This window comes from Pogona vitticeps, chromosome 5 (genome assembly GCF_051106095.1).
Source record: "Pogona vitticeps strain Pit_001003342236 chromosome 5, PviZW2.1, whole genome shotgun sequence".
In the NCBI taxonomy this organism is placed as follows: domain Eukaryota; kingdom Metazoa; phylum Chordata; class Lepidosauria; order Squamata; family Agamidae; genus Pogona; species Pogona vitticeps.
In genome coordinates this window covers 18,861,816-18,889,416 of record NC_135787.1, presented here as the reverse complement: position 1 = coordinate 18,889,416, position 27,601 = coordinate 18,861,816, and the positions used below count along the sequence as shown (strand labels likewise).

The window sequence follows — 27,601 nt, the reverse complement described above, 5'->3', positions numbered from 1 at the left end:
TGAAGAAAATGGCTCCCTGCTGTTTTCTAGGATGGATTTCTCGCTTTACAGGCACCAAAAATGGCTGCTGTAGGGAGAATCTTCGCTGGACGAGCAGGTATTCAGCCCATTGGAATGCACTGAACGGTTTTCAATTTGTTTCAATGGTTTTTTTCATTTTGTTTGACAATGTTTTCGCTCTACAGCGATTTCGCTGGAACAAATTAACATCGTCAAGCGAGGCACCATTGTATTCACAATCTCACATAGCTCTTACCTGTTCAGTAAACAAAAGAAGCCCCAGACATACTTTCATTATTGTTGTTGTTGTTTAGTCATTAAGTTGTGTCTGACTCTTCGTGACTCCATGGACCAGAGCACACCAGGCCCTCCTGTCTTCCACTGCCTCCCGGAGTTTGGTCAAATTCATGTTGATACTTTCATTGTTACTGTGGTCAAATGTCAGGGGTACATGTTTTAACACATTACGTGGCTAGAAAGCAGCCCTAGAGCTGTCAACAGCTACTTCAGCCAAATACATATTAATAAATACAGCACAAGTTAGAAACACATGGTTATGCTTGTTCTGACTGAGCGAAGCAGAGCCCACAGGTATCTCAAAGGTGTTAACTGCGAAAACTAAGGGCAACTAAGGGAGTCATGACTGGCTGGATAGCTCAGTGAGTTAGGTATCAATTGGGAGTTCAGTTCCCCACTAAGCATCCCAGGCGAGCCTTGGGCAAGCTGCAGAGTTCTGGGATGCCCCAAGAAGAAGGGAATAGTAAACTACTTCTGAGTACTCTCAACCTAGAAAACTTTGAAATGGGTTGTCGTAAGTCAGAACTTACTTGAGGGCACACAATTATGATGATGATGCAAATACTGTATAAATTAATTATGAGTTTGAAATTGACACATTTGCGGCATCTGACATGAATCCCTGTTGCCTTCCCTTGTCAATCACTTGCAACAGATTGTTTACATCTGCAACCAATTCTAGTATTCATTTATGAGATTTTGGGGTTTCTTAGGCACGCACATAATTAAAGTAGTAGATGTTTTTCTCCAGATGGTGCAATGGGAGTTAGCCTTCTTGAAAAGTTTTGGCCTGATGTTTTCTACTGCCTATGAATTTAGTTCTAGGAGAAGAGAGTTGCAACAGTGGAGATCTCTGGTGTGTTTTCAAAGCCTCACAATGCCATTCTATAATGTTTTTATATTATTTTAATTATTATTATTTAAAATTTTCGGTGGCTTGTGTTTAATTTTGGTTTTGTAATTACTATGTTTATTGTTTTGCATTGTTCTCATTGTCTTCTTTAATATGTAAGCCACCCAGAGTGGCCTTGGTAGCCAGATGGGCAGTATAGAAGTTAAATATTTTAAATATATATTAAAATTATTCCCTGAAGGAACCTCATATTTGCTAGTCTTCTAAACAATATGTGCAGTGCCAGGGCCTTATATTTGTCCTGCTGTCCTGATGGAATGCCTGTTCCAAAGCACAGGGCTAGTAAGTGTAATAGGTTCTCAAAGAAAGCATGCAATGAAATCTAGCAGTTCTCTCTTAAAACCTAGCCATTGCTCTACTACTTTCCTGTGTGCGTCAGAACCAACTTATAGCAACCTTAATAGGGCTTTCAAGGTTAGTGAGATGTTTAAGAAGTAGTTTTACCAGTTCCACTTCCCATTGAGTTTCCATTGCTGAGCAATTCAAACCCTGTTCTCCAGTCTGAGGACATTACTCTATCCACCACACCACACTGTGAACCTCACTTTTTTGTGATGACGGTCAAATCAAAGGGTCAGCTATGCAGCAGATAAAGTATTGGGATGTATGAATAAATACAGCAAAGGAGAAGGTTAATGTCCTGCCTCTTTGTAACAGAAAGCAGTATTGTCAGTTTTCTCATGAAAACTGAAAGGTGAAGTATAAATAAAATAAACAAACACATTACAGTATACATAAACCAACATGAAAAGATGTGTTCCTTTCTAGCAATTGCTGGCCTGTTTGATAGGACTGCAACAGTTGTGTGGAGCTAAGTGCTCAAATGGCCTTTGGGAAAGGACGGGAGAATAGCTGAGCCCCCATTATCTTAAGAAAAGGGTGACTGTTACATCCATCCTGCATTTACTCCTGTTCTAGCTGCAAGCAATCATTTCAGAAGGCTTTATATTTCTCCCTTTACAGCTCATGCCATATGCACAGATCTAGAATTTCACAGGAAATAATTCTTTTTTAAAAAAAACCCAGCCCACACTGGATTTGTTCTCCCACAACGCAACCCCGAGGAGTTTTATTCAGAAACAAGCCCTTCGGAAATCACTGAGCGTACTGTCTCTTCAGCCACATTCTATAACGCCAAGATCCATACTTCGCTGGTTGTTGGGGTTTGAGGGGAATTTCCCCCCCCCCTTTCGCCATTCAGTTCTTCTGTTCCTGCAAAGTGGCGGCATTTGAGGGCATTTAGGACTTATTCAGGGAAAGCGATCTGGCACCCCAAATCCTCGTTAGCTGCGTTTGCTTAGAAGCAATTATAGGCTTCTGGGACGAAGCATAAAGAGCCTTGTGGCACCCGGAGGACTACCTAGTTTGCTTCGCCATAAAGAATCTATGGACCGTCGCCCACTTCCTGAGATGTATGATTAAGACCGAGGAGAGCGGGCCCCACACAAGCGCATCTTTCCGACTCTCGCTCCGGCGCTTGAAAGGCGCCCGCCGCCGTGGAGGGAGGAGTCAGTCCGGTCCGCGGCTCCAGCTCGGGTTTTGCAGGTGTTCGCGGAAAAAGCAGGGCTCCATTGGCTACACAGCAACGTGCCTTAGCCAGGGCTTCACTCCGCAGCTCTTGGACAGCAGTCGCTGAGGAGGGGGAAAGCAGGCAGGCAGGCAGGGCGCCGCTTCTCTCTCTCTCTCGTTCCCGCTCCGTCTTCAGGCAGGCAGCGCCGCGGCGGGGCGTGGGCTGCCTCTGCGGGGCTGCCTCGCCTCCACTCGAGAAGTCCCTCCCGAGCCGGAGTTAGGAAAGGATGCTGCCGGAGCCAGTGCCGCTTCCCTCGCCTCCTCTGTCCCCGCCTTTGCAATCTCCGGCTCCCTCAGACTTCTTGGCCAGACTATGAAATGTCCATTCCCATTCGCTTCGTAGTAGCCGCCGCCGCCGCCGCCGAAGCAGCAGCAGCAGCAATAGCCATAGCTGCCGCCTGGACCCTTCTCCTGCCGCGCGCTCTTGGGGCGAAAGGGCGCGCACCGTGCCCGAGGGGGAGCCCCAGCGGGGTCTTTCGGCCAAGTCTGGGAGGCTGAAGCTACTTGCCGAGCGGCTTCTTCCACACCTTTCTCTCTCCCCCCCCCTCTTTTCCCCTTGGCCCAAGTCCTCGGCTTGCTGGAGGGGCAGGGGCTGGCAGCTGCAGTGGCGGCGGCAGGAGCAGCAGGAGGCGGCTGCTCCGGCTCTCTCTCCCGGAGGCGAAGCCCCGGCACCTCCACGCGTGTCGGGGTCTCTCTCGGTGGGTGGACTTGCCCAGCGGCTCCTTTCCCCTCACCCTCCAGGAGAGTCGAGAGGAACGTGAGGGGACTTGGCCGGAGCTTAGACGCAGGAGCAGCCGCGGCGACCGCCCGCTAAAGCCACCGCCGCGGGTGAAGGTGGAAGGCGCCGGACTTCGTCTTTGGCCGCTTGGGCGTCTCTCGGGGAGGGCTTCGCCTTGGGCTTTGGCCGTCCTTTTCTGAGCTCTCACCTCTTGAGGCAGCCATGGGGACAGGGCTGGAAGCCGCCGCCGCCCGCTACGGACTCGGACTAGGATACTTATTGCAAATGGTCGTGCTGCCCGCCTTGGCCATCCTGAGCGCCAGCAGCCCGGGCTCGGCCGCGCAAGGTAAGGGGCGCCTTTCCTTTTTCTCTTCTCCCCCCCCCCTGCCCCGCCTCGCCTCGCCTCGCCTCAGGCGGCGCCTCACTCTCTCTCTCTGCTCCTGGGAGCACCTTTCCACACCTGGTCGGGCGGTGGGACGGCCGGTACCCCACCCCACCCCACCCCACCCCACTCCTGCTGGCTGAGGCTGCAGTGGCTCCACGTCCTTCCCACAGACCCGTGGCGAGAAGAAATTAAAAAACGAAAAAAGGCGGGCGAAGGCGAGCGAGCGAGGTTCGCCTCGCGCCTCCACAGGTTAATGGGAAGAAGCGAGGAAGAGTGTGAGGGAAAGGTAGACGGAGGGTGGGGGGAAAAAGAAGTAGCTCCGATGTTAAAGGAAAGACGGTTGCTTCGTTGTGGATCCTGGGAGCCTTTTCTCCCCCCCCCAACCTTTGCCCCGGGGCCGCTCTACGTGTTTCCTCGGAAGTAAGTCCCGCCGAGTTTGGCGGGGCTCAACTGCTCCGGCAGGCATCTCAAAGCGGAGGCCGCCCCCAAAGGCGGCGAGCTCAGGGGACGAAAGCGGTGTGTCTTGCGTGTGTGTGTGTGTGTCCCACCTTTGTGTCTTCAGGCATTTTTGTTTCGTCTCCCTCCCTCCACCTCCTCCTCTTCCCGGTACCTTCAGCTGCGGCGAAACGAATGCCCACCCAAGGGGAGTCCTCTCTCTCTCTCTCTCTCTGGAAGAGCCAGGCGGTGGGTTCCTTCTTGCGACTGGCGAGCCTCGAACTCGCAGCCTCGTGGGTAGCTGAAGCCACGTTTGAAATCGGGAACAGGAGAGGGACGAGGTCCTGCCCACCCCACCCCGTGCCCTGCCGTGTCTTCGGGAGCGAAGTGGGTGGGAAGGGACTCTGACAGGCAGGTAGGCTCAGTGACCGGGGTAGGGCAACAGAATCAAGCTGGTTGCTGGCCATGGCGCTCTGGCCACTTAGTCGCCTTCTCCATTAAGACACCTGGGCCAGAGTCTGGCTGAGGCCTTCTTATGGCCAGCAAAGGTTTCCTCACTCCCTCCGTTCTGGTGGGCACCTGTATATGGTCATTTGTGTCACCTTTAGTATGTGTTAGCAGTCTGAGTTTTCTAGACCTTGCATTGGTTTCTTCAGATAGCTTTTATTACACCCTTATAAAATACAAATCTGTCTCTCTGCCTCACATATAGCCAAGCTGTTTTGAGCACATCCATTAATTGCCTCTCTTCCCCCCACCCCAGTGTCCAGTTCATTTAATCCTCCTATGCTTTACTCCTTGGCCACTTCCACAACATTGTTCTGCAGCATCTAATTACTGGGAGCTGTTACTGTTAAGATGGCATGCTTGCGTGTTTGGTCTACTACAGCAGATTGAACAGGGCTAACAGTCCTGATGTTGACTTTCAGTGGAAAGATTTCCGGGAGTGAGTGATGTTCATTTGTTAGGCAGCTTTAAACATGAGCCCAAGCAAGGCAGTGTTTCTGGTTACCGCCTCTGGTAACCATGAAGGATGGTAAAGCAGGAGAAAGACAGAATGGATCCATGCGGCATGGATCCAGTGGGAAAGTTGTACTGTGTAGCCCTGGGTTAACACTGTTGTTACCTTCCCTATGCCCTGTTTATTTCAGTAGGGCTAACAATAGAGAACTTCCCAGTGAATTAGTGACACTATTTCCATCTTCTGTCTGAGACACCAGAACGTTTTAGTGGCATCTTGGAGGTGGTTTTTTTGTTTTAGTATGTACCGTTTACTTTTAGAATTTTTTTTGCCAAAGGTTAGTAGATGACTGGCACTATTAAAGAAGCAGTTTACATCTTGCTGAGGTCCTTTGGGGCAGAGAGGCTCATTAGAAGTCAATGTACATTGAGAACTACCATACCCTCTATCTCCATGAAAAGTGGCCCTTTGCAAAATACATAAATTCTGGACAGTCTCTATGTCTTCCATCCTATACTGAATTTCCCCACAGTAAGCAAGAGTGACTTATTTTTAAGCAGACATATACAGAACTGTTCTGTAAGCTGTTCTGTTGTAATGGTGGCTCGGATGTTTTCAAGCATACTACTGAAAACCAGATGAACACATAGATTTTAAACTTCTGCTGGAGCTTGGAGAGAGAGCCTATTTTGGCACAAAAGGTTAATAGCAGCAGAAGCAGGGTGATTTTATTTAAGAAAGAAAATGCTGTTTTGCTTGATGTTTGGTTGACTGGGGCAGCAGGAGAAATGTTTTATACTGTACATATGTATCAAAAATGAATTAACAGAACTTCTCTAGCCCATGCAAAACCTTTGAACTCCTAGTCTTTCTCGTTACATCAAAAATAAATGAAAGGGTTAATTGAAGAAGAAAGCAACTCAATAAAGACAGTCAAATGGGAAGATAATCTGATTAGGACTGGAAACAGGGGGAGTGAGGTGGGGCCCTATGAAAGGGACAATTAGATATATTGCTGATACTCTTTTGTATATTAGCCATCTCTGGCAAGCTGTGTGCCTGAGAGCTGGCCCTTCTTCTGGACTTTGTACAAAAAGAACAGAGATTTTGTGATCTGATGTGCTCTTCTTCACATGCCTTTTTCCATAATAATAATAATTACATGCTGTCAGGTTGATTCTGACATATGGCAGCCCTTTCCAGATATAGAGTAGTCTGAAGTGGTTTGCCATTTTATTCTTCTAGGGCACTTTGTGCTGCTCACCCAAGACCACAGAGGCATGTTCTTCTCTGACGGGGAATCAGACCTTTAATCCCTGGTGCTCCATCTCACTGAGCTCTACTGCCTTGAAGAATATGTGTGGATATACTGACCAGTGTCATCTGTTTAATATGGAGTGGGCAAAATGTGACCCTGGGGCTTTATTTGCTCTTCCGGACTGTTTTCTCCCCACTTATGAGTATTTGTCGCCTCCTGCCAATACATGGTTTCCTTGACAAAAAAGAAAAGAAAGAAAGGAAAGAAAGAAAGAAAGAAAGAAAGAAAGAAAGAAAGAAAGAAAGAAAGAAAGAAAGAAAGAAGGGGTTTTCTGGTCCTTGAAAGCCTCCAAGAGTAAAGATGTATCTTTCAGATGAGATTAACACCCCCACTCTCATATAACTTCAGAGAAACCCTGTTTTTGAAACCAGAAGTAGCTGCTCACTTCCAGTTTTATGTTTTCGCATGTTTGGAAATCCATCTACCCATTGAAGGTCCCTGGGGCCAGGAAACTGTCCCCCAGACCGGCCACATTGCCTACCTCTTTGTTAGACTATATAGTACATACTGCAGTCTCATTTTTAATGTGAAAAGAAACCTGCAACTCTTTTATTATTAGCCTTATTACAGCATGAGAAAAACAGGAAAATAGTCCTTTCAGAATCATTGACGTCTGCTTAGATTTTTGTGCTCCTTAATGAATGTGTTGCTGATTATGCCTTCCCAGAACACTGAATCTTTATATTATATTTGCTTGGCTACTACATCCTGAATCATTTGCTATGCGAGACTTGGATCAGAAACTGCTTTTTTGAACTTTTCTTCCTGCATGCCAGTTGGCTCAGTAATAAAGAGCAGAGTTTCCATTCATTGCTGATCTATATGCTTATTAAAGATGAGCAGCTTCCTTAAACTATCCGAGAAACCAGTTTTCATTGTTACAGAGGAGAAAGGGAGAGGCATGGTACAAACATATGCATATTCCAGCCATAGCTGAGAAACAGTGTGCATGGAGGGGAGAGGAACTGGTGCAAGCTCTCATGTGTAGAAAGGTTTTCAGCAGCCCCCCAGACTACTCAGTGTCCTTATAGGCTGATGCTCTTAGTTTCCACAGAGCACCCAAGAAGCTCAAAGCCTGCATGAGATAATTTTCAAATGCACCTGCCTTTCCCAAGTGCAGGAAACCCATAGCACTGCCCCAAATATTGTATACAACCTATATATGTAGTTTACCAAATAAGGAATTGCACCCCTAGCATAATATTCATTAAAGATTATAATAGCATTGAGTGCTGCAGTCTTTTTTTTTTTCAACATGAAGTGTATCAATTTGAAATGGGAATGAGTTTGAAATAATTCTTGTAGGTTTGTTGACCAGGAGGTGTTGGAAGGGATGAATGAAGTTGCCAACATTCTGTATGTTGTCTGATGTTAATGAATTTCTTTGTTTGCTTATCTTGTCCACACATCTAATATATTGGTCATATGAATTAGGCAATGTAGAAGTATTTATTTTTGTATGTGAAGCAGAAAGCCAATATTATCTTACTTTGCTCTGGATTTGACCTTCTTTAAAAACACAGAGACTGAAGACAGCAAAATGTCTCCCTCTTTGGAATCTTATGCCTGGTACAATTGCTTCACATTATTTCAATGAGGTGTTAAGTAGATGATACTGTAATTGTATCTGAAAGCGAGCTTACAGCTCTAATAGACAGACACACTTTATGTTCAACAGCAACATTTTAGTGTTGGAATCCCCCCAAAAAGTTGTGATGGCTGTGGAAGGCACTGTATCATTAATGTGTGGAAATTTTTATTCATAACAACTTATTTTAGTATCTGTATACAACTTTGATTGGGTAGTTTTACCAAAAGTTGGATTGTCCTATTTTCTAATCAGCAGTGTTGGATTTGTTCCCCTATTTGATAAATCCTTGTGCAGGCATCAGTGAGTTTCATACATACAGCTGTGTGAGAAGATTGTGTGTTGTCATATGCTGGGGAGAAGGATGTTGATTGGTTTTGGAGTTAAGCGTTCTAAAGATTTAAAAGATGTTGCATTATTTTATACCATGTCTAATAGTTATTATGTTTGAGTACTTCTAATTAGAGAGCACTCCAATAAGTATGCTTCCAGATGGAGGATTTAATGTAACTATTTGAAAGCTAAAAGAAACAGTGGGGAAAATGTGGGCTACAAATGGAGGACAACATTAACTGGACCCCTGTAAAATTCCATGAATGAAGCAGGGAAGTTGTAGAATAAAGGCTATCCTCTGTGATAAACATCTCTTTTGGATGTATTGATAATGATGTTATTGATGCTCTATGGAAACTTGGACTTCTGTTGCTTTTCCTGTTAGTAGTCCCTGCGGCTGCTGGGTTTGGCACAAGATACAGTAGTCCTGGGAAGCATTATGATGAAAGGGTTCATCATTGCTGATCTGTATACTTACTAAAGTATGTGACGAATCAGAGGTAACTTCAGCAATTAATTTCTCTGGTAATGAAAGAGTCTTTGTAGTTTCATTTGGAGAAATACAATCTTTACAGTGGTAGGTTTATTTTTTTTAACACTGTAAAATTCCCTTCTTAGTTATGCATGCTATTTCCTCGTATTCACTTTTCATGTGCAATGAATTAGATAGGAATCAAGTTCACTACACCTTGAGGTGCTACACTATGCCCCCAAAACAGGATTGTTTATTAAATGCTAAATAAATGTATAGGTTGCAGAAAGGGACAAAATAGTTGGAGCTGTTACTGGGGTGATAATAAAGATGTAGTATTCATTCCCCTACTTTCTTTTCGTTTATCATCTACTCTTCTATTACATCAAACCAAAAACATTTCAAAGACAGGAGAGCAGTTGAGGAAACATGGAAACCTATATTTTCCAGTTGGAGGAACATAAGAACCATTTTCTTAAAGTGAAACTTTGAGTTCAAAACTACTGTCTTTGTTGTGGCCATAATAAAGTATGACCATATTAAGCAGATATTTCTTGCATATTAGGGATTGGACACAGGCTTTCTTACCCTGTCAATTAATATAAGAGGTATTGCACTTTTCAGATGTTCACTGAATATATGAAGGGAGTTTGCGATCATGGTGATATAGTCCATCCCGTCAGTTTTCCAAAAGGTGGCCATGATAACCTGTTTTATATTTATTTATTTATTTATTTATTGGACTTATATACCGCCCCATAGCACTACAAGCACTCTCCGGGCGGTTTACAATTTTTTTTAATTATACAGGCTACACATTGCCCCCCCAGCAAGCTGGGTACTCATTTTACCGACCTCGGAAGGATGGAAGGCTGAGTCAACCTTGAGCCAGCTACCTGGGATTTGAACCCCAGGTCGTGAGCACAGTTTTAGCTGCAGTACAGCGTTTTAACCACTGCGCCACGAGGCTCTTTTGTTTTGTTTCTCTTGCAGTATGTCTTCATGTCTAGTGTCCATATTGATTTCAACACATGTGCAGACACATGTGCATGACTGGGCAGTATATTTATATGCGATTGTACAGACTCCGGTGCCAGTGCATAATGCTGGTTGCACATGTGTGTACGAAGGGAGGATTGGGATTCATTTATTTATTTATTGCATTTATATGCCGCCCATCTAGACATTGCCATCCTAGTCCCCACCCAGGCTTTAATTTAATTCTCTATCAGGCTGATTACTTTGGTTTAAAAAAGTATTTCTAAAGGACATTGGATGACACTCTTGACCAGGCATTGTCAGAAAGCAAAGACCCCTATTTGAGAACTAGCCGTTCTCTTGAGAGGACTAAAATCTGAAACCTAGTTTGGAATTTGCAGACTCCAAACCTAAACAAGATTTGTTGTTTGTTTAGTCGTTTAGTCATGTCCGAATCTTCGTGACCCCATGGACCAGAGCACGCCAGGTCCTCCTGTCTTCCACTGCCTCCTGGAGTTTGGTCAAATTCATGTTGGTCGCTTTGGTGACACTGTCCAACCATCTCGTCCTCTGTCATCCCCTTCTCCTCTTGCCTTCACACTTTCCCAAAATCAGGGTCTTTTCCAGGGAGTCTTCTCTTCTCATGAGATAGCCAAAGTATTGAAGCCTCAGCTTCAGGATCTGTCCTTCCAGTGAGCACTCAGGGTTGATTTCCTTCAGAACGGATAGGTTTGACCCCTTTGCAGTCCAGGGGACTCCCAAGAGTCGTCTCCAGCACCACAATTCAAAAGCATGAATTCTTCAGCGGTCTGCTTTCTTTATGGTCCAGCTCTCATTTCTATACATCGCTTCAGAAAAAACCATAGCTTTGACTATGTGTATATATATTCTATATGAAGACATCTTACAGATCCCCTAATTTTAATAAATAAAGTGGATATTCTGTCTGGTTTAACACACTCTCATTCACCCACATGAATGCACACAGACACATAGGCATACGTGCGGAGAGCTGGAATGGTTTTAATTTTATTTCCTCTAATAACATGGTTTCATAATTACCAAACATTTTGCCCTGTTTTTTCTCTTGATCTTTTGAAGTAGGGCATGGATGCCTTTGGCAATTCGGGAGCCCACTTTCCTTCTTTTTCATTTTACTACATGTTGGAAAATAAATTCACTAATTGAGTAATTGATGGATTTTTTTTAGTTCTTTCCCTAGAGAAATGTGCTGCTGAGTGTAAGAATAAACCAGATAGGAGAAAGCATTAGGAAGAGCGACATTTGTAATTAACCAGGAAGAGCATTTATAACTTCCTATTGTATTACTAACATTCATTTTAATATCTAAAACTGTGTGGCCATTTTATCCAGTTGACATGATGTCGTAAGATGTTTTGGCGAGGTGGAGATGTCCTTAGATATAAGCTACAATGTAGGGTCTTTTAACTGTTTCATAAGGGCTTACTTTATAAATGAAAACCAGATCATTTGTTATGTTTGTAATATTTGTATGTCATATTATAATATTTTTACTCTAGAAATTCTGTTGATTTAAAGTAGTATGCAAAAAAGTAGAAGCAGCTTTTATACTACTACTACTACTACTACTACTACTACTACTACTACTACTACTACTACTACTACTACTACTACTACTACAAACTGACCAGTCTGATACTCAACTTTGGTGATGAAAGTTTCATAGAGCTTAAATAGAAATGGTTGTACAGTAGAATGCAGAAGTTCAAATGTATGAAGGATTAATCCCCATGCCCCTGTTCTGGGCAGCAGCAGTGTGGCCTATGGAGAGATGTTTACACACTATTTTGGTTTTAAAAGTTCTTACGGCAGCAATTGAACATACATTTAAATCTGTTATGACAATTTTCCTTGTTGATTTCAGTAGGACGTGTGTGTGAGAGAGGGAGAGAGAGAATGTCCAGTGGAGCTGTAGTAGATGGAGTGAGAGACTAGAACTCCGAGACCTGGGTTTGAATCCCCACTTGGCCATGGAAACTCGCTGTGTATGCGTGGAACTTGTAAAATCATTTCCTAAATATCTCACATACCTTGAAAGAACTTTTAGAGTCGCTGCAAGTCCTTTTTGATTTGACAATGCATAACAGACACAATATGTGAGCAACATAGTCTGGCTCCAAGTCACTGAAAGGAACTTGGGAATGACTATAGAAGACACAGCCATGGACAGCTGCCTTCTTCTCTGTCTTCTCTATTGCCATTCTCAAAATAAAAATGCTTGGCATAATGCCATATGCTTTTCACCTATTCAGAGTTGTTGCAGAGAAACTTAGGCTAACTATTGAGCATGTACAATCTGCTAAACACTTTATTTTGTGAATTAATAAACTATCAACTGCTCAGAGTTTTGATGACCCAGAGAATAATTCCACAGGTTCATTTGAAATAGGCCTATTCTGGTATTACAAAATGCTTAGAATTTGTCATTTAATGCGTAGAAGGGACCATTTTACTCCTGCCCTCTTCATCATTACTTCTGTTACACTCTTGCAATATGGAGAGTGATGAGTCTGAAGAAGGAAAGCTTTCATTGTTCATGGAAGGCTTTTTGTGAGAGTTGGAATCTGTGAAAACAATAGGGCCCCAGTGTGCAAGGGGAGCCCATTTATAGTGGATATCCTCCCTTCAGGCTTGCAGTCTCTGCATGTAAGAGGGTGACAAACTAGAGGTGGAGGGATGTGAAGCTTCTGTAGTCTTCTCTACATATTATTCTAACCTCTTCATTCTGTGCCCCCTTTACATGTATACATGTAAATATTCTGTGCTCCTCTCTATGTGTGAGTAACCTCTGAATTCTATAGAGCAGTGGTGTCGAACTGTGGCCCTCCAGATGTTCTTGGCCTTCAACTCCCAGAAATCCTGGCCAGTAGAGGTGGTGGTGAAGGCTTCTGGGAGTTGAAGTCCAAGAACATCTGGAGGGCCACAGTTCGACACCACTGCTATAGAACATATTCATGTCATACACGAACCTCTCCTACTTTGAGGTATCTGTGCAGCTGATTTGCTAAGACCTTGTTTTGATTTTATGTGCCACAGCAATTCTCTCTTGAACCTTTCACATCCTCTTATGCTACATGAACTACTGGCAGATGATGAGGATGATGGTGAGTTAACTAGTTGAGTTTGTAATGTAAGACACAGGTTATGCATATCACACAGACACAGTTTTATTGGTCCCACGTGAGTTTTTCTGTGTGCATGCAAGTAGACAACATAGCTAAACTTTAAATAACACAGCACACACGCAAAAAAAGCCTATAATTTAATTAAAATGATAATTCTGAAAGAGGAGAATAAAAGGAGCCATATGTGCAGATTACCCTGATGCACTGTATTAGCAGTAGCAGCATTTTGAAAATGCTTGGTGTGGAAAAAGTGAAATATAATACATGAACACAATAACCTTCTGGGGATATTCGTTTTAATTAAGCACCTAAATGCATTCTGTTGCCTAAAAGAGAGAGAGAGAAAGAAAGAAAAGAAAAAGGAATGAAGGTTGTAGAAGTACAGGCTTAATTACATTGATGCATCAGTGAGCCAGTACTGTTCAATATGTTGGATATAACTATGTATGTAAACGAAATGCTGAGTATAGATTGCCTCTAAAACCATTTGTAACTTTTTTTTCCCATTCTATGCTCACAAACCCCAGATGCACTGACCAACCTTAATCATTTTGGTACTGCCTGCCACCCTTACTTTGAACTCAGTACTGTATACCAGTAGCCATATGACATCATCAGAGCTGTCAATTGCAGCCATTTGCAAACAGCAGTACAAACTTAAGCAAGGTATCATGAAATAGAATATTTATTTATTTATTTAACTTATATACCACCCATCTAGAACATACCTACTCTGGGTGGTTTACATAAAGCATAAAAAATAAACTAAAGGTAAAATCCGAATTAATCTCAGAGTCCAAGATGGAAAAAGAGAAAGAGAGAGTGAGAGAGAGAGAAAAAGAAAAAGAATAGGTTAGGTGATTGCTGTAGGAAAGGTCTGCCTGTATAGCCATGTCTTCAGATTGGTCTTGAAGGCCCTCAGTGAGGGGGCCAGGCAGATCTCTGCAGGTAAGTTGTTCCAGAGGCGAGGGGCCACTGCTGAGAAGGCCCGATTTTTAGTTTTTTTCCCTTCGGACCTCTCTTGGCTTTAGGCATACAGTATACAGTACAGTCAAAGGCTTTTGTAGTGTAGTCCTCCTGGCAGTTATGCATATGTTTGTCCACTAATAACAGATTTCTAGAGTTAAGAAAAACTGTGACGTATTGCATCCTCCCCCCCCTTGACATTATGGTGGCATCCATAGTCATTTTTATTACACAAATACATGTGTTTGTCAGAGGAGGAGACTTAGAACATCTACCCCAATTTTTAAACCACAGTTTTCTGTGATGTTCAAACTGAAGACTTCTGACTTGTTCTATCTATGCTAAATGAAAAGGAGCCTGATCAAACTGGTCTATTAGGAGTCTGGCTTAGTTTGAAGAACCTTGTTCTCTGCCTTAGAAGTCTAAGAACTGCCCAATACTAAACCAGACTATTGGTCCAGCTAGCTAAATGTTGTCAGCTCTGACTGCCACCAGCTCTCAATGATTTCATGCAGTTTTCTGTCTTAGTCATATCTGGAAATCACTGGCATTCTTTATGGTTCCCCATCAAAAGTGCAAGTCTCACCCAAATTACCTTCCACACCTGAACAAGATAGGCTTACTTTAGGATAGTATGGTGGAAAGCATTATAGTTACCCATGTTTAATTGAAGTCTGGCACTGGAAGAGAAAGAGAGCAGGGCCAAATGCATAAGCTGGAGAATGTAGCACAGATCATTTATATAGCAAATAACCATTACATGAGGTCTCCTGTATCCACAGGAGATTGAGTCCACGATCTATCACGGATGCCTGAAATCATAGATATGAGGGAATCCTATATACAACATATATATGGATACTTTTCATTCTTTGTGAACAGCGCCAATCAGTCAACAAGCATTCACATTTCTTTACTGTTTATGTAGTACATATTTCAAATGATAACATCTGTGATGTTGTGTTCCTTGGCATGTGAACAACTGCAATGGAAAACAAGCTAATTTATGGAAGCATTTCATTAATTTTTGGAGTAGAGGTAATGTAGCTGAAAGGAAAAGAAAAAAAATGTATTCCAGAGCAAGCAAACTAATTTCATGCTGGCCTGGTTAAAAAGAAAAAGAACAGAAATCTCTGCTATAAGCATGAAAATGCTCAGAATATTCAAATGAATGAGCCGTGGTTGTAAGATGCAGACATTGTATGGAAAATGTGTACAAATTTCCATTCTAAAAATAAAACAGTCAACACAAAGTTCCAGAATCTGATGAACAAAGAACAAGATGAGAATATAGATGGCATTTGGAGAAACAGCACAATCAAGACTGGAAGTTTTTCATGTCTCTAGCCTCTATTCATCTTTATTTTTTCTCCTGTCTCATTGCCATTCTTTCTAAATTAAACTCATCAAGAATATATCTTGCTTGAAACCTGATGTTACCTTGACTTATTCACAGTTGTAACTGTGTATTGGTATACCATCTTTGTCATAAGCAGAGAAGGCTAACATTTGGTGTTAATACTGTAGTTAAATACCTTTAAAGCATCATGTTCTTTAACTTCATCTTATTTTAATATATCAAGAAATGGTAATTAGTCATTAGTTTCCAAAGCAAAATCTGAGGTCTGAAAACATTGGTTTAATAAGAAAAGTTTAGTTTACCCCTGCATTTTCATGGAGGTAAGTGTTTTACTTTGTCAAGTATGTAGTTCTTAGCCACCCAGTGGAGATATTCAAGTTTAGCAGGCAGCAGTCTTGACATTGCAGCTGATAAAACAACAGTTGCATTGCCTGTCATTTTGATTATATTTCTTGCCTTCCGCTTCTGCTTTCTGTGATGAAACAGTATGAGCTTTTAAAGGCCATGTCAGCAATCAAGTGTGAGGAATAAAAGAGAAAGGCAAACTCTTTCCCTTAGTACATGCAGTGTGTTCTTGTAGTCTTGTACAGTATATCCTAGTTTAGGAGTAACGGTTTTCAAGGACTCAAAAAGAACACTAATGCAGTAAGTGATTTATGGCAAGTGCTCCACAGAGCCCCTCATTTCAAGTTCAGGCTTCTCTTGAGCTCGTTCTATCATAATATTGTTGAACAGGCAATCTTAAAGAAATGCTATTAAGCCTTTGGGAGTCATGTTCTATCCAAGCAAGGTCTTAATCTGCAACATTTTGCAATTAATTTTTCTTGAACGTTGGGGGAAATAAATAAACAATGGAACCAAGTGTAAGTGGAGAAGTATCAAAAACATATACATGTAGATCCACTTACATAGTTCAGTATATTTTAGATGTTTATGAATGTTGTGCACCTCAAAATATATTTCTAACTTTTGTTTTATAACTCTGCCATATAATACTGAAAAACAAAACAAAACAAAAGGTACCAAACAAGAATAATAACATCTTTTTTATATTTTGTTTTGTGTCAATGGTAGAACAGGAAAACGTGTTAGTTTTACGAAAACTGTTTTTACTTCACCTAAAATATCATGAAGGTTTTGCTTAAGCAGTAAGCTCCAAACTGGCCTTCTTAACTGATGTTGTTAAATGTGCTCCTTGACTTAGAGCCCTTATACACATAGGGGCAGGGTTTGTCTCCTAAACATAATCTGGAACCAAATACGTGCAGTACTTCTGGGGTACACCTCACCTGTGTTCCTGTTTAGAATTTTGCAACTGTTTAATGTTTTGCAAAACAAGTTTAGTTTAATATTTTGCATTTACTGTAGTCTTCAACCTAGGAACTCATGAATCCGCCTTATAATAGGTTAAGTTGCTGAGCTGTCTAGTTCAGTATTGTCTGCATTGATTGACATCAGTCTTCAGGTTGTGAGGCAGGAGCTTTTTTCTACTCAAAGATGTCAAGGAGTGAAGTTTCTAGTCAGGTTGAAAGCCTTTATCAATAAAATTGAGTTGATTAATCTAGTAAGGATTTAATTGCAAATTAAAGTTTGTCTATAATTAATCAAGGGAGTCAAGATTGAAGGACACATCAAAATACGTGCTACACAGAGGTTTTGGTACCTCCTCACTGTGACACATTTGATGAAAAAGAAATGTACAATAGCATTTTTTTTAATTCCAGGTCTCCAAAACTAAATTATAGATTTGGTTTCAAATAAAACTATTATATTCCTCCCAACAGTAGCAATTATATTTAATAGGGTAAGCATCTTTTACTGTACATGCAACTGATAAGGTTTAAATCTGTTCACCTCTCAAAGCCAGATTAATTCTGGTATGGTAGCTGTTAAAGGGTATGTTCTGCATCTTAGGTTTTCAAAAAGTAAAAAATAATGTTATAGATGACCTCTTGTAATAACTTAAAATTGTATGTTTTTTGTTCTGGGGCTATATGCAGTTATATTTAACTAAAACAAGCTAAACTATTTATTAAATGAATTAGTTGCAATTATAATTTTTAGATCTAACATTGTAAGAAATACAGGAGTATATCAGACTCGCTCCTTGCTGTGTATTGATTAAAATTATATATTATACAGAAACTACTTAAATCGTATTAATTTAAAGTAATCAGATTGCTGCAACTTTCGAGCACAAGATATTTCTGATCTTGCCAGTTGATACTAAAATTATACGTGACTATTACATGCATTTTTGCACTTATTGTCCCTGGATGTTTGGTTTTTTTTAAAGCAAAAAGCAGCTGCTTAGAGGGCTAATGATGACTAGTTTCTCAGAAGGCAAGAAGAAGAAATTCAGCTTTCCCTTCTCCAACTGCACTCATACTGAAATTCACTCTTGTATGCATCAGGAGGAACTCTCCAGTGGATAATTAAATGCCCTGTCCAGAATAGCCCTGAGTAACTCAGCAGTTTGGTTTATTTAATTTATTTAAGGAGCCTCATGGCTCGTTCGTTCGTTTGTTTAGTTGTTTAGTCGTGTCTGACTCTTCGTGACCCCATGGACCAGAGCACGCCAGGCCCTCCTATCTTCCACTGCCTCCCGGAGTTGGGTCAGATTCATGTTGGTTGCTTCGCAGACACTGTCCAGCCATCTCATCCTCGGTCGTCCCCTTCTCCTCTTGCCTTCACACTTTTCTAACATCAAGGTTTTTTTCCAAAGAATCTTCTCTTCTCATGAGATGGCCAAAGTACTGGAGCCTCAGCTTCAGGATCTGTCCTTCCAGTGAGCACTCAGGGTTGATTTCCTTTAGAATTGATAGGTTTGTTCTCCTTGCAGTCCAGGGGATTCTCAAGAGCCTCCTCCAGCACCATAATTCAAAGGCATCAATTCTTTGGAGGTCTGCTTTCTTTATGGTCCAGCTCTCACTTCCATACATCACAACAGGAAAAAACCATAGCTTTGACTATTCGGACTTTCGTTGGCAAGGTGATGTCTCTGCTTTTTAAGATGCTGTCAAGATTTGTCATCGCTTTCCTCCCAAGAAGCAGGCGTCTTTTAATTTCGGGGCTGCTGTCTCCATCTGCAGTGATCATGGAGCCCAGGAAGATAAAATCTGACACTGCCTCCATATCTTCCCCTTATATTTGCCAGGAGGTGATGGGACCAGTGGCCATGATCTTAGTTTTTTTTTGATGCTGAGTTTCAGACCATTTTTTGCACTCTCCTCTTTCACCCTCATTACAAGGTTCTTTAATTCCTCCTCACTTTCTGCCATCAGAGTGGTATCATCTGCATATCGGAGGTTGCTGATATTTCTTCCGGCAATCTTAATTCCGGTTTGGGATTCCTCCGTCCAGCCTTCCGCATGATGTATTCTGCATATAAGTTAAATAAGCAGGGAGACAATATACAGCCTTGTCGTACTCCTTTCCCAGTTTTGAACCAATCAGTTGTTCCTCAGTTGTTCCACTGGGCCTCATGGCTCAGTGGTTAAAAAACTGCAGTACTGCAGCCAAAACTCTGCTCACATCTGGGTTCAATCCCAAGTAGCCAGCTCAAGGTTCACTCAGCCTTTCATCCTTCTGATGCTGGTAAATTGTGTACTCAGCTGTGTGGAGGCAGTGTGTAGCCTAAATAAAAACTAAATAAAGAGTGGGGTGGTATAAAAGCAGCATGTTTTGCTTTTCTTTGGTTTTTTTTTTTTTTTGAAAAAATATTCTTCAAGGTCTTCAAGTTGGCAAATACACAGTGATTACATGCAATCCTGAATAAGTTTACTTTAAGTAATCCAACTGGCACACACTCTGAAAAAGTATTTAGGATTCTAGCCCCAAAATGAGAAGGCGGGACAAATGTAGTTGTAAACTATGGAGGTCATACAAAAGTCATGTATACTGAGTTTTACCCATCAATGTGAGCCTTATCAAGATATCCTTATGAAATATGTCATGGAACTGATATTTGTATTGACAAGTTCAGGGTACAAACTCAGGTGTTTTTTTTGGGGGGGTTGTATTTGTAATATAATTCAGGTTAACAGAAATACATACTGTTTATAAACAATTCAAAAAGAATATAATTATTATAGATTCTGTAATGGAAGACAGGAATTAAGCAGTATCCTATTACTTGTATATATAAACATAAGTCCAATGGTGTAAATTTCAGTGCTGAAGTGCTACTAGTTAAGAAGTAAATATTTGTGTTCCTCATAGAGCGCCAGTTGCATGACTTGGCCTACAATGAAAAAAAAATCGCTGCTGTGATTTAAGCTGTTTGAGCAGTGCCACTGTATGCAGGTAATTGACTTCTGACCATTATATACATCTTTTACACACTTTAAGCATAATGAGTGTGCAAACATGGAAATTTAATAAACAGCCACTTTTGGGGGAGGATTTTTCTTCTTAACAGTTTTGCTGTAGTATTTGGTACAAAAACAAAGCTAATTACTCTACTTGATGACGTTCAGCTTTTTTCAGTACTCATTTTACGTTGCATCTATCAGCATGGATGTCTGGGGGAACAAGGTAATTACAACCTAAGGACAAAGCAGTATTCCTTTATTCATAGAGAAGCCTGCCCAATAAATCCAATTTGTTAAAATGATCTGGAATGTTAGCTCAAATATTCCCATATAACATCTTAGTGTTGGATATTCTGTATGGTCCTCTTTCCGACACATCAACTTCCTTTCCCCCCATTTTCATATTCTTCTATTCTGCTTTTACTAGCTGTTACTGTAATACATCCCTCTCCTCTTCATATCATTTAACCTTTCAGCTTGTGAAACAATTAGTCTTATCCTTTCCCAATCCTGAATTCTGTGGAAGAAGTAGTAAAAATGCTTCCTTCCCACTTATAATATTTTATGTCTATAAAACAGGCAAAATATATTAAGTGAGATGTATTTTGTAAAGCTCGGTTTATCTGAATTTGACATCAGTCATTCAGACTGGAACTGTTTATTACATTATGGAATTCTAAGGCAGAGACAAATTAATCCTCAGCTAAGTAAATGGGACATGTTAGTATTCCAGAGTTGCAGAACCTACAAGGTAGGCATTTCACACTCTTGTAGGTTGCAGAATTGTAAATAAGATCCTCAGATTTCAGACACTCACTACATATAGAGGTGTGGTTTTTTTTAAAAAGAAAAAAAACATGAAACAACTGGGAAAAGAATTATCCCAGAGAATCTATTGCATTTTGCCATTAAGCTGCATTTTTGTCCCAGTCACTGTAATGTAGTTGGACAAAAAACTTAATGCCATTTTGGTGAGTTATTACACTAAGTTGCAGGAGTGGCATACAGTATTTAATTCCCAGTGGGTTGGACCTGAGATGTGTGCAGATACTGAATTTTTAGCAGGTTTATCAAACACAAGAGCCACTAACTCTAAACCTCCCACTAACCATTAAATGTTGGAATTATCTTTGGAGTCAGAAAACACCCTAAAATTCAATGCAAGCTTTTCAATTTGCTTGTAGGAGGGTTAAAAATGTAGCAGAATCCTCACACTCAGAATCTAATTTACTTGAAACTCCTGGCTATGATAATGTTTTCCCCTTCAGGTACTTGCAAGTAATTCCTGCTTCACACATGCAATTATTCACATTGATGGCCATTTGCAATAGAACCAGGTAGGTTGCACTTCACTTAATTTAGCTGTTCTTTATTTCGGTTTGGCATTGGAACTCTGCCCTTGCAACGCTCTTCTGAACAGAATACAACTGAATGGCCAATGATCAGGACATAAGCTTACTGCTTGTTACCATAAGCCACTGAATAATGTAACAATATGGATATAATAACAGAAGCAAATAAGTGTATGGGTGTGTGTGTATGCTGCCAGTCCCACCTCATTTGGTGCTGGTGGCTACAGATCTCCTGTTAGTAAGTTCCTGGGCTCCAGGTTCTAGGTAGAACAAGTAACCACTTTTATATCTAAGGACAGATGAATGAAAATGGGGGCTTTAACTTTTTCTGTGAGCTTCCTGAGGGGTTGAATTTTGTACACTAACCTTCCCCCCAGGTGATGTCTATTCAAAGGAGGCCCCTGTTAAACATACAGGAAACCCCCAAGAGTCCTGGCTTTGCAAAGTAGGAGAGGTTAAGTCCCAGCCCCAGCCAGATCCCTTTCAGTGACAGTGTTCTTCCTGGAGCCTTCTCTGGCTTTCTTGCTGGTGCTTCCATAGTCAGCATTGTAGCAGATTTGGAGTGGATGCTGTTCCTCCTGTTGGATGGTGCAGGCACCATTATTGAGACAGCATTGTTGTGGGCACTGTTAATTTTGGTACAAAAGGCCCTCATCTATGGCCCCTGTGCCTATTCGGTGGATTCAGAGGTCTATCCTCACAGTTCCTCTTTCCACCTGCTTTCCACTTTTCCTGTGGTGCAAAACTGAGGATTCTAGGTCTCAATGGCTTCCCTCTAGGTCTCCACTTCTCTCTCAGTTTCCCTGGATGAAGCCCCTGTGTCCTTCCTTTCTCTTTTCTTTATTCTGACCCATGTTTCCTTCTCCTTCCTCTCCATGTGTTGCTCATCAGGCAGTTCTTTTACCAAAAGCTGTCATCCTTCCACCTTTCCTGCCAGGAGATAAGGAGTCTGCCTCCAGCAATTCCAAGGCTTCAGGGTGAGGACAGGGGTACCAGGGGCAACCCCACCCCACTGTGTTTCTGCAGTGCAAGGATATTTACATATGTTTGCAAATCACAGCTATAAAATGACAGTTATTCACGTGGATATGAATGGATGAGAATTTTGTTTTAGTTTCTTTTTGGTAAAGGGTTTATCAAAATATGAAAAAAAGTCATGTTTGAGATAGAAAGAATTTGGGTTTTTATTTTAAATTTAGTGATGGAGAGAAACTGAAACTTGTTAGATTCATCCATCCAGAACCAGAAATGTATGCACTTTGGGCTGAAAAGCATGGATTTAAAATTTAATCTCTTGAGTACTCAACCATGTTTATAATACTGAGTTAGGACCACAACCTCCTTATTTCTGAAGGGCATTAATGCCAGTATGACAGGTAGGAGAATATGATCTTCTCCAAGAATTTAATCTGATTTTAGATCAGACGTTACTAAAATTTGTAAATTACTTCACATGTAGGATGGAAAACAATTGAGATTTAAAAGCTTCCAGTATGGGAGGGGGGGGAGTAAAACTGACACATTTGTCCAACCCTATGAAGAAATTGGAGAACCAGTTTGGTGTCATGGGCTGAATGGTGTGTTAGGAAGTCCAGAGACTAGAGTTCGGACTCTCCACTCATTCTTGATGTGGATGGGTGGGGGGCAGTGGTAAATCACTCCTTGAACATCTTGCATACCTTGAAAATGCTGTTAGGGTTGTCACAAATTGGAAATGACTTAACAGCACAGAACATTACAGAATTTGTACATGTTTGAATGCTATGAAGAATTACTGCACAAACAGCTTTTCACATGAAGGTTTGCTCATATACTTGAGCTCCTCTCCTAACAGAAGAGCCAAAATGCTTAAATGTAGGAATTGCCTTAATTTTGTCAGGCTGCATTATTCTCAGTGGATGCTTAGAATATCTAATATGTTTTTTTCTCTCTTGTCTAACAAGTCTGATGCTGAAGAATTCTGTAGGGTTTTCCTGGCAGCAGTTGATTACTCATTTCATTCAGCTTTCACAAAGCAAAGCAGGTTTATTGCTGAAAGGTTGAAATGTTAAGCTATGTGGATTATCAGCAAATCCTGTGAGAACAGACCAGGTCAGGATTTACCTTTGTTTCTGTCTTGGGTGTAGGCTCTAATAGTCTGAGGAAACTAATTTTATTGCCTTTCTTAAGGAAACATTTGCCTCGTTCTTTAGTGCATAAGGGAACTGAGCTTATTTTGGGAAAAGTTCATCTGTTTTTTTGTTGAATATATTCTATTTTACATACAAGAGAATGTGGAATCATTCGCTATGTACATTTTCAATGGTGTTTTTTTTTTACCCCAGGAATTTCAGAACATGAACAGGATAGAAAGAGACAGTAACAAACTTACCAGTATAGATGTTATTTTTAAGAAACTGAAACAATGTTGGTTTCTTTAAATAATAATGCCTACCCTTTAAAAGCAAGGGAGAAAAAGCTAGAATTGTTGGATAGTTCAGTGATTTATGCATTTGGCTGTGGAGGCTGAGGTTAGGAGTTCAGTTCCCCACTGTGCCTCCTTAACAGGGGCTGGACTTGATAATCCATAGGGTCCCTTCTAGCTCTGCAGTTTTAAGATGATGATGATGATGATGATGATGATGATGATGATGATGATGATGATGATGACTGGACCTGTACATAAATTAACACTTCAAAATAGTTGAACAAAGACTTTATCATATTTACAGGAGACTTAGTGGAATGAGCCAGACTTACATTAAGCATGATAACTTAAGATCAGCAATTTTGGTTGGTGTAGTCGGACAGTATAGTTCTAATTCAAACATTCACCAACTGTAGATGGTTTGGAATAGGCTGAAACCCCTCCTGCCAGGAGATTTCCCCCAATGCCGGTAGAAATGCCCCTCAAGCAGCAGAAACATCTCCTGTTGGCTGGTCTCAAAAATCTGCTGGCTATGATATGCAACATGCATTTCTTTAAATCGTCATAAATGGCTAGACTGATTTTATTTTATTTTATTTTTGTTTCTTTATCCTGCAATATTATTCTGAAAATCCCTATTTCCTCAGAGTAAAATAATCTGAATCCTAATTTGCTTCTGTATAGTGGACAGCTGCTCTGTGAAACCTTCCAAATATGTTTTGTTTGTTTATTTATTTCCTTTCTAAGCATTTCTGTGCTATGAAATCTCCAAGGGAAAGATGTCTTACATTTGCATTTGTAAGAAATCACAAGATAAATTGACTTCAAATGACTGAATGATGTGCCAGAAATTCCTCTTCTGGTATGTCTCACAGATGACTTTGGTCTCTAAGTAATTTGCCTTAATTAAAGAAGTTTCCTGTAGAGGCAACCTTGAACATAATTTGGAACACATCTTGATCTCAACTTCAGAAAAGTCACGTCAGTTTTTCTCAGCAAAGGAACTGTATGGTAGAGATCTGGATAACACTGTTTTCTAGAGTGATGTTATGTGAAATCTGTTGGCCTTTGTCTTCTATAAATTTACTAAACCTCTGGCCCCAAATGCGATACAGTATTTATTTTGACAATTGTGAGGTTGGGCTGAGGTTAATGAGTTGGTTCTAGAGATAAGAGTGGATTCCACAGACTTCAAGTTTGTTTTGCATCTAATGGCAGCCATTAAATCAAAGGAAGGAATCTTTGTAAAAACACACTCGAGGAAGACAGGTTTTTTTTCCTTGAGGAAAAAACAAATGTGGAAATGGATTATTCCTTCTAATAACCCCTTACTGAATGCAACCCCCTTGACATTAAAAACCCATTAGCTAAGCCCAGTTTAAACAGCAGCTGATGCTATGTCAGCTAAATGTACATTGGAATTTTTCATGTCATGCACAAATGGGACGTTGGTAATTTTTCTGAAATGATGTACATTATAGGAAATCAAATATCATCTGACAGAAGTAGATACAGTATGTAAAATGAAAATACCTGCAATTATACTAAGCTAAGCAGAAGAAAGCATTGCCAGAAGAGCATATATGTGCAAGTTAATAAAATCAAAGTTAATGTAAATTACGTAGGACAAGTTTTGAAAACTCTTTTCCAAGCCACATGAAAGTTTTACCATATTTTGCATTAGAACCCATGATAGCGCTGTGTGGGAATGTTTCTGAATTCTTTGGTTGCCATGTGGCTGTTCATGCAATATAGATTATTTATACAGTGTGATCAGTGTAGGTGGCATTGATTTGGCTGTGCAGGTTTTAAGGACAGTACAAGTCTTAATTTTACAGCAGGAGAGAACAGAGGAAGAGGAATGATGTAGCCAAGGATAAATGTGGGTGGATGTAATTATGTATACTAAGATTTTATTAGCTCTGTTTGATACCAGGTTGAGAAAGCTGGGTGTGTGTGCTCCATTCTCATAATGCCTGCTTGAAAACTCCTTTGGGTTTGAAACCTCCTTGGGGTTTGTAGCAGAGTTCCAAGTACATTCATTTTTATGCATATGTATTACTGTACACGTTTGGCAACCTTTTCAACTCAACAACAACATCTTAGTCTTTTGACTAGGAGATCTGTGTAGGAATAGTGCAGTAGAAAAAACTCAGTGAGCAGCTTACAGAAGCTTCCACAGCTCATTTCCATGTGTGCATGTCTGCTTCTTTCTATGATGGAAGTACAAGAAGTAACTGAAGTGACTTCAGAGAAGAGGAAAGAGGACAGATTAACGACAGCAGTCTAAATGCACATCTAGAAAAGACAAAAGAGGGAAAGTACTTGGACTATCTGTTGGACTGTTGCTCCTATCCCCAGTTCAAATAACTTTCTACTTGCCTTGGTACTTGATGCCAACAATTCTTTGGGGTGGAGTAAAGCCATATTACCTTCTTGAATGTCATAGTTTTGTTGAACTTCAGAGAAGATTGCCTTCTCCTTCTATGGAAGAGAATGATTTAGCTTGTGAACCCAGGACACGTGAGATGCAATCCAGGTGTTTCCCCTCAGTCCATGGCAGAGGAAAAATATTTGTAATCCATGATGGAACACACTCCACTTTCTCGTCTCCTTCGCTTCTTCTTCCCAGAGTTCCCAAGGGCAAGAAACTTCTGGACAGGTCACGCCCCATATTCCCACGAGAGCTACAGAAATGCTTTGGCTACCAGGAATGTTTCTCCTTAGTAACTAGATAAGAGATAGCCGCTGTGGCTCATCTCAGAAACTACACAGAAATCCTAAATTAAAATGGATTCTATTGAGACAGGCTTACCCATAAAAACACATCTCATCACAATGCATTACTTCTACCACAGATTTTCAGTACAGGAGACCCCCAACTTAAAAGCAAAAGCGTGCTGCTTATATACCGCCCCATAGTGCTTCAAGCACTCTCTGGGCGGTTTACGAGTTAATTATGCAGGCTACATATTGCTTCCCCAGCCAGCTGGGTACTCATTTTACCGACCTCAGAAGATTAGAAGGCTGAGTCAACCTTGAGCCGGCTACCTGGGATTGAACCCCATGTCGTGAGCACAGTTTTGGCTGCAGTACAGTGGTTTAACCACTGCGCCACGAGGCTCTTACAGTGATTTGCTTTATTTTTTTCATGGACAACCATCTACATTTATTCAAATACAGTTATGTCATCTTCTGGTTGCTGCACAATGCTGGAGGGCAGGGTTTCACTTAACTAGGGCTTATTTTTGCGTTAGATCTTATTTTCAGGAAAACAGGTTATTAGCAAATGCTTCCTCAGCATCTAAAACTCTATTTTACAACTAGTGACCAGCTCTGAAGTTCAGTGTATTTGTATCAGGTGTGAGAGCAAGAAGATGGAGAGTGGGTGGGAGAAGAGAGAGCAGAGATCTGAGAAAAGCAACCTAGAAAGGAGAAGTGGAGTTGAGAAGAGAGAATACAGCAGACGTTGTTTTGGGGACCTAGAGAGGATGTGAGAAGGAGTGAGAAGATAGCATAGGTTGGAGAGGTGCACCCAGCAAGCAACCAAGAGAGAAGGGAAGGCAGAGAATAGAGGAGACAATAGAGGTTGGAAGGAATGCCTAGAAAGCAGGTTAGAGGAAGGAGGTGTGAGGTGGAAATGAACAGACAGTAGTGGAACAATAAGCCTAATGGAATAGTTGAGTTCAGCTTAAAGTGGTGTATTTTAAAATTGTTGTCAGAGAACCAACTACTGTATGTTTTAAGTGGAATCTGCTGCAATGCAATGTAATTGTGATGGTAGTCATGATAATCCAAGAACATACAGTGAAAACTGTATGTGGTCCATTCCTGAACAGAATATGCTCTGTCCTAGACATGTACAGACATTTTGCTGGATGTACTGCTTTGTTACCCTTATGCTTCTGCCTACAGGACAAACCCAAGTGCAAGATTGTAAAAGTTTCATTTCAAGAGTTGGTGACTCTGGGCCAGATCAGGCTAGCCAAATATGATGATTTAGTATCAAGAACAAAAAAGCTATTAAAGTCAGTGGTAAAATTATTTGCAAAAGGAGAAAACAGCTGCA

General features: G+C 41.1%; 1 protein-coding gene across 4 annotated transcripts in view; it reads left to right on the top strand.

Moving 5' to 3' along the window:
• Positions 1-3,600: 3,600 nt before the first annotated feature.
• Positions 3,601-27,601, top strand: part of UNC5C (unc-5 netrin receptor C) — a 413,186-nt gene continuing 389,185 nt past the window's right edge. For all 4 annotated transcript variants that reach the window (XM_078394597.1, XM_078394596.1, XM_020798665.3 and 1 more), the window contains exon 1: positions 3,601-3,843. In XM_078394597.1, coding sequence (XP_078250723.1) covers positions 3,720-3,843 — 124 coding nt within the window. In that variant the 5' untranslated portion in view covers positions 3,601-3,719. The remainder of the gene's footprint in view (positions 3,844-27,601) is intronic.